The following is a 7,864-nucleotide window of genomic DNA, read 5'->3' on the forward strand; positions in this document are numbered from 1 at the left end:
ATGAAAATACAGTGCTTTTATTTACATCTCTGTGTCAAAAAAGGCAGATTTTGGTCAGGTGATCTTAGTTGTGGAACACACATAGGCAAACAGCTGTTGCATTTCTTACTTGTAGGATTATACAATGAAACAAATATGATTTATTTTTTTATCATTTATACAATGATCATTGCAGGATTATATAATACAATGACAATGATTCTTTGAGTATATATAGCCATATTCCCTGTTACGCTCATTACGAGATGTATTATTCTTTTAGAATTGGTGTTTTTCAAAATTCCCTAAGACGTGTTCACACAAGGGCGCCTCTGTCGCCCAAACCAGATTTTGTGTCGCTCGTGCTCGGGTGCACGCTTTCGTTCTTGTTCATAAGAGTTCGCTGCTACCCAATTTGGCATACCTTCGATAATTGAAATAATTTTCATGTTTGCAATAACGCTTGACTCAAGTGGATATTTTCATTATGTTCGGAAATTTGAATTATATAATATTTTTTTTGTTTTTTTAAAAAAGGCAAATATGTATGCAAGTATGCATATTATAACAGAATTTTTTTTCAAAAGAATGAATAAGGGAAAAAGTTAACTAATCAAAAATATTTTTGTGTATCGCGTAAATGAAGCATATAAGAATTTGAAAATGTGATATTAAAGGAAATGCAGAAATTTGTTCGACTCAATTGTTGGCCCCCCTCATTGTGTGAACGCAATGAGTGACACCATAATAGTATTTGCCGACGTGACAAAAGATTACTTGTGTGAACTCTGTCTTTCGAACATAAGAGGGTGCCCTCTTTTGTCAAGATGGTACAACCTATAAGCAAGTCTAAAAATATGTTATCTGCTTATTAGATTTATTTTTCTTCGGAAGTTTTGCCATATGACGTTATAATTGTGTTTTGTGGTTTTATGAAATAAAATGTATATAAAGGAAATGTATTAGATTAAATGTTTCCGCGTTTCTAACATCAAGGGCAATTGTGCAGTGATTCTATTAAACTGAAATTGAATTGAGTCGCAAATAAATCTGTACAGTAAAAATGGTAATATTGGTAATCTTTTTGAAAATTTTGGTTAAAAATTACAATTGGCTGTGGCAACGCTGTTTAATGCAGCCTTCGATTCGATATATAGATATCGTAATTATCTACAGCTCTTTGCAGATAATTTAAATAAGGAATACTACAGCAACAAATACTCAGGGTATCATCAAATTCAGTTTGTTTCTGTAGACAATTTGGCGTTTTTGATAACAATTGTATACTAAAGGAAAACATTTTTACATTAGTCTCTCAGTAATAACCCTATTAATAAAAATCTTTCTTAAAGGGTGCAAATCTAAACCATTCTTAAGTTAAGCAAGTTTGACAGTACGTCCAGGCCGGCGAAATTTTTAGTGAAGCAAGTTCTTGTTGTTGACCTTTATTTGACATTTATAAATAAGAGCGGTAGCAGAACGTTTTGCAGAAAGGCTAGTTTGTCAGCCGTTTTCGACCGACCATAAATTCATAAAGGTGCATACGGAAAGTTGGAAGCAGTCACTTTTAAACTATCTGCAAGGTAAGATTTTATTTTGGATTAACCATAATATGAGGAAGTGATAAAAAATAAGAGAATTGTGTACAAATATACTTAATTAGAATAGGTCGTATTAAAATGTTACGGTGTACTTGTGGTTTATACATTTGTATACTTTTATATTAAATATATATAGGTGTATTTATATATATATTATGATTTTTTTTCTAAATGTGAAATCTTACTATTTTGTAACAAATGCTAAAATTTTTGTTTTCATATATTCCGGGTCATATGTGAGATATTTTAATAAAAATAAACATGCAGAGATTTGCTGCCAAAAAGGGATGAGAAAAAAAAAGAAAAAAATATCTTCGTCCAACCTAATTGAAGATTGTTCTGATTTACACCTGCCCTGCTAAAATATTAGGGTAATATTAAGACAACAGGCATTTTTTAAGCTGATTTAACCTAATATAAAAACAAACATAAGTGGTTTCGAAAAAATATTTGATTTGAGAAAATTTTACGCGTTAAAATGTGCTTACTTCCAAGATTACTCATTTTCTAAAAATATTGAGTCAGATAATATAATGTTTGGTTCTGACCTTTCTTGCTTGTTCAAGTTCTTTCCGATATTCGAAAAAAACGGAATTAATTTTGAGTTCTGGACCAATCTTCTCTTCATTTTATGCATTATTTAATAGCGTGTTATAATTTTCAACGTTAATAAATTTGAAATTTGATGATCTAGCTTTATTCATCTGTTTGTTTGAATGCGAACCAGAGGCAATAATAAATACAGTCAAAACACATTTTTAAAAATATCTCTGGAAGTGAATAACAGTAAATATAAACAATAAAGTTATTTTGAATTTGATATACCAGAGTATGTGGATATCTTTTTATAGTGGTATAACCACTTGCTTTTTCTAATGTACTTAGTCATGTTAATCTTTGTTAGCACTACTACGATTTTAACATGTCATCGATTGCAATGTTTGGCGAGTCGAGAACAGTTATAGAAACTCAACATCTTCGGTTGGTTTCTTTGGTTTTGTTATCCATGTGAAAGTTCATTTGCCATATATATGAGATATATAATATTATTACAATATCTTTAACATAATACCATTATAAGGACAATTTAAATGATTAGCCATAGAAAAGTAATGAATTTAAAAACATTGTTGTGAAAATTTCTTCTAAGCCTATTTTTCGAAATTTTTGTTGTCTCATATCCTGTGGTATTTATAATATTATATGTACATACATATATTATATATATTTTGTTTAGTCGTAGGTGTTGCAAATATACTTTAGGCGAACATAAAACTAATACATTCTTAAACAACAAGGCGAGAATATAAAGATAAGTACATAGTAATCACATTTCTACCGTGGTTCAACTCCGTACCACGAAAAACATTCTTATATTATGATTTACCACCTCCGTGTTTGAAAGTTTTTGTCGTATATCAGGGATTCATTTCAGCGCTTTCGGACGTCGAACCCAATCTTTTCCATCACTACCTACCATATTTATTTTAAATTCGTCAGAAGAAAGGATCTCACGCCACTTTTACTGAACTGAACTGATTTTTAGTAAAATTTAGCGCACTGTGTCCATTTTGTTCCACCTTAAAAGAAAGAACAGTTTATGTTAAAAGTAAAACAATTCAGAAATAAAAAAATGTGTTAAAGATAAAAAAAAAAAATTTAAATAATTATAGATTTCAGTTTAAAATTTAAATTCAAGTACAATCTCATGGATTATTTTTGTCCTTTATTCGTAAATAACATTTTTTATTGTATTTAATAGTTCAATATAATAGTAAATAATGTATATGAACCAGCAGCAACGCGCCGTCGGATCTCACTAGTATTATTCTATTTTTAAAATGCATGAATGAGATCAGTTAATCTACACAAGAGCTCTTCTCCAATTCAGTAAGTGAGACATGCAGTAGTGGAACGTGTTATCTATATAATTTAAATTCCATCGATAACATAGTGACCTGTGCACCTAGCAGAGCATTACAGTGCTATTGTGCTTTCTATACTGAAGGGCATCATAAGTTTTATTCAAGTGTTTGGATCGCTACACTTTCCACTATTATTTCTTATATTAGTCTTTCAATTTAATGAATATACATACATACATAATTTTTGAACGTGCTAATCTGCAATCTAGAGATAAAATCTAAAATATTACAATTTAATGGAAAACAAGGTGCTTCTTAAACCTTGCCAATTGTTCAGTAAAGTATATATAAAATCTGTTAGTACAAATCAAAAAACAATGGCTTTCAAAAGGATATAATTACGATGAATTTGTACCGAGGAGCAAGAGATTAAGGATACTCTCTTCTAAGATATAAAATGTGTATATATTGAATGTTAAATTTTCACGAAGAAATTACGGAATCCCAGAACATTTAGGAGTTTAGATGTTTGCGTCAGCACAAGTGTATTTAATATCTGTATGTATGTATATAGGTAAAAAATATTGCATAATTTATGTTGATTACAACTCATTATTTAAAACAAACACATATTAATAGGCGATAAGAAACTGGAATACATCGATTGATATGATAATAGTTCGCGACGATTTTACATTTAAAATCCAATCCATTCAGTAGCCAGTAGTATTGTAAATCGGAACAAAATGTTGCGAAGACAACTTTCCTTTCGAATGGAGGACCAGGAAAGTTTAGAAAGTTCTCAAAATATTTATATTACATTAATTCATTTTCTATTCATTATAGATGAATCGGCGATTTTCTCGAGTAGAGTCCGGTGCTGACTTAAAAGATTTCTTTGATCGCGGTGATGTTGCGTCGCGAGAAAATCGATGGAATTTTGAAATAGCATGGGAGGTGGCTAATAAAGTTGGAGGCATCTACACAGTCATTCGTTCGAAAGCATATGTTTCAACAGAGGAGATGGGTGAGCAGCTGTGTCTCATGGGCCCTTATAAGGAGCATTGTGCACGCACAGAAATGGAGGAGATAGAATTTCCACGCGGTAATCCACTCCTAGATGCAGTGAATACAATGAGAACGCGAGGTTATAAAATACATACAGGGCGTTGGTTAGTTGATGGTAACCCACAACTCATACTTTTTGATATCGGCTCAGGTGCATGGAAATTAGATCAATTCAAATCAGAGTTATGGGAAAAATGTCATGTTGGTAAGAGATTTATAAACGAGTTAATATATATATATATATATATATGTATATTTGTCATTTTATAATAAATCTTAGGCGTACCACATTTAGATGTTGAAACAAACGATGCGATTATATTAGGCTTTATGATTACTGAATTTCTTGAAGAGGTTTGTATATACATACATATTAATTTGTTACCTTAGTATAGCACGATTCTAACCTCACATATGTGTATATTCAGGTTTCAAGTAGTCTGAAAATATGTATGTCTTGCTATAGTGATTTTTATCAAAACCATTATGCTTATTTAATTAAAGGAATTGTAAGCTGAACCAGCTAAATTTGGTTCACAAATGAATGTGAGATTAGGATATTATTTCTAAGGCAACGGTAAATAAGTACACGTATAAAGTAAATAATCAATGATTTGATTACTATAATTTTAGTTTCAAAATCGTGCTTTAGATTATTCTAGCAACCATGAACTGCAAACCCCTAGAATAGTCGCTCATTTTCACGAATGGCAAGCGGGTGTTGGCCTGATCGCGCTACGGACACGACATATAGAAATTGCTACAGTTTTCACAACGCACGCTACACTCTTGGGCCGTTACCTGTGTGCTGGTAACACAGATTTCTATAATAATTTGGACAAGTTTGCTGTAGATGAAGAAGCGGGAAAACGACAAATTTACCACCGATATTGTATTGAAAGAGCTGCCACTCATTTATGTCATGTGTTCACAACAGTATCTGAAATTACCGGATATGAAGCAGAACATTTACTCAAGCGAAAACCTGATATCATAACGCCAAATGGGCTCAATGTGAAAAAATTTTCCGCCATACACGAATTCCAAAACTTGCATGCAGTTGCTAAAGAAAAAATCAATGAATTCGTTCGGGGACATTTTTATGGGTAGGTTCTATTATCAATTGCTGATGTGCAAAAAGAGATTTTAATCATTTACTTATTTATAGACATATGGATTTTGATTTAGATAAGACGCTTTATTTTTTTATTGCTGGACGCTATGAATTTGGAAATAAAGGTGCTGATATATTCATAGAATCATTGGCTCGACTCAATGCCATGTTAAAACATGAAAAGCCTGATACAACTGTTGTCGCGTTCCTTATATTTCCCACCAAAGTAAATAATTTTAATGTAGATTCCCTACGTGGGCACGCAGTTATTAAACAATTGCGCGACACCATTAACAACGTGCAAAATTCAATTGGCAAACGTATGTTTGACTCTTGCGTGAAAGGACATATACCTAGCCCAGATGAACTCCTTACAAAAGATGATTTGGTTAAAATTAAACGTTGCATGTTCGCTATGCAGAGAGATTCAATGCCTCCAGTAACTACACACAATATAGTAAGATACATACATATATCGCATAGACATTATGAATGGACTATATTATACAAACATTTTACTCATTGTTACTCAGGTTGATGACTGGAATGACCCTGTTTTGAGTGCTATTCGGCGCTGCAATTTGTTCAACTCGGTGCATGATAGGGTGAAAATGGTCTTCCATCCTGAGTTTTTAACGTCTACAAATCCACTTTTTGGCATTGATTATGAAGAATTTGTACGTGGCTGCCATTTAGGAGTATTTCCGTCGTACTATGAACCTTGGGGATACACCCCAGCGGAGTGCACAGTTATGGGAATACCAAGCATAACTACAAACTTGTCTGGCTTTGGTTGTTTTATGAATGAGCATATTTGCGAACCGAAGTCTTATGGTATATATATTGTTGACCGTCGATACATTGGTTTGGAAAACAGTGTTCAACAACTTTCCGGATTTATGATGGAGTTTTCAAGATTAAATCGGCGACAACGCATAATTCAGAGAAATCGTACGGAACGTCTTAGTGATCTTTTAGATTGGAGAACTTTAGGAATTGTAAGTAATGAGTGTATTTAAGTAAATTTATTTTATAAAACATAATTTTAAAATTTTTTTTAAAGTACTACCGCCAAGCTAGAGTTAAGGCACTACAAGCTGTATACCCTGATTATGTTGATGAAGGATCTCTCTACAGTTCACGGAGTACATTGAACTTTTCTAGGCCCTTCAGTGAACCACCAAGCCCTACATCCTCCAGTAACTTTCTAATTTAATACGTAATAATTTTTGTTTAAACTTTTTTTCTCTAGGACACACAACACCTGCTCCATCAGTGCATGGCTCTGACGATGAAGATTCCGTAGATGATGAAAAAGAATTAAAGGAATTGGGAATTAAGTAAAAACACTTTCAACTGTAGACTAACCTTCTTGGCTAATTCATATTAACAAATTTAAAAAGTTTTTTTTTTAAATGCAGTTAATATTGAATGTTATGTATAAAATAGAGATTTAAATTATATTAGAGTTTTAAGTTATTTCATTGAAATAATACTTAACAATCCGTAAAACCACATTAGCCACAAGAAACATATGCTGTGTTTGAAAAGTAATTATGCTCAAACTGTATTTGCTGCCCTACAGAGGCTTCATAAATTCCAAAATCTTCGGCAAGAAATACAAATGTTATCGTTCTAAATTGCATATTTTTTTTTCAAGAGTATTGATTTTTTCGTATTTTTTTTAATCGTTTATATTTTTTTCTCATTTATTTTATAGTAGAACGTACAGACAAACAAATGTAAATTTTAAACTGATTTAAATAACGTTATGTTATGTTAAACAGGATTCTCGAATACTAGGAAATATATGTCGCTTTTCGTAGGTCAGTTATTTACAGTTAAATTTTCTGACAACTTCTTGTTTGTGTTGAATACGTGATGCATAAAATTGTGTTGAAAAGAGTTTAAAACGATGTGTTTTTATTGTGTGTTGTGCCCTTGAGTTCGAACGGTCGATTTATTAGTACTTTCGATTAGTGTTCAACGAAATCGTGAATGGAATACAATCATATTTGGTATCATATTCACTTATTATGAAGCTCAGTTTTATAACTATATTTTATTTCCCTACAGCGAAAAAAATACAAAATCATATGTGATATAAACTCAACCGAAGAGGCTAAATTTAGTATATATTGGGAAACGGAAGGGCTGACTGCATTCATTTTTGACATTGCTCAGGTATACTTGAGAACTTATTTTCAAGTAATTTTACGATCTTTATTGATTTGTAT

At 31.8% G+C, this 7,864-nt stretch overlaps 1 protein-coding gene across 2 annotated transcripts; it reads left to right on the forward strand.

The window, feature by feature from the left end:
• The first annotated feature begins 893 nt into the window (after positions 1-893).
• On the forward strand, positions 894-7,540 carry Glys (glycogen [starch] synthase). Of its 2 annotated transcripts, XM_036377566.2 has the most exons (9): positions 894-1,045; positions 1,332-1,562; positions 4,292-4,718; positions 4,794-4,867; positions 5,147-5,619; positions 5,682-6,084; positions 6,161-6,625; positions 6,691-6,826; positions 6,880-7,540. In XM_036377566.2, exons 3-9 carry the CDS (start codon positions 4,292-4,294, stop codon positions 6,969-6,971), a joined length of 2,070 nt encoding a protein of 689 aa, XP_036233459.1. In that variant the 5' UTR covers positions 894-1,045; positions 1,332-1,562; the 3' UTR covers positions 6,972-7,540. The 2 variants fall into 2 exon arrangements, with proteins under 2 accessions (XP_036233459.1, XP_036233457.1); XM_036377564.2 differs by lacking the exon at positions 894-1,045 and having other exon boundaries at positions 1,173-1,562.
• The last annotated feature ends 324 nt before the right edge of the window (positions 7,541-7,864 follow it).

The sequence above is a fragment of the Bactrocera oleae genome, chromosome 2 (genome assembly GCF_042242935.1).
Source record: "Bactrocera oleae isolate idBacOlea1 chromosome 2, idBacOlea1, whole genome shotgun sequence".
Classification (NCBI taxonomy): domain Eukaryota; kingdom Metazoa; phylum Arthropoda; class Insecta; order Diptera; family Tephritidae; genus Bactrocera; species Bactrocera oleae.

What these genes read in the sequence shown, in the direction of transcription:
- Glys (XM_036377566.2), top strand. Translation starts at nt 4,292, where the DNA reads ATGAATCGGCGATTTTCTCGAGTAGAGTCCGGTGCTGACTTAAAAGAT. An exon ending in ATGGGAAAAATGTCATGTTG is followed by an intron (nt 4,719 to 4,793) that starts GTAAGAGATTTA and finishes AATAAATCTTAG; the next exon opens with GCGTACCACATTTAGATGTT. An exon ending in ACCAAGCCCTACATCCTCCA is followed by an intron (nt 6,827 to 6,879) that starts GTAACTTTCTAA and finishes TTTTTTCTCTAG; the next exon opens with GACACACAACACCTGCTCCA.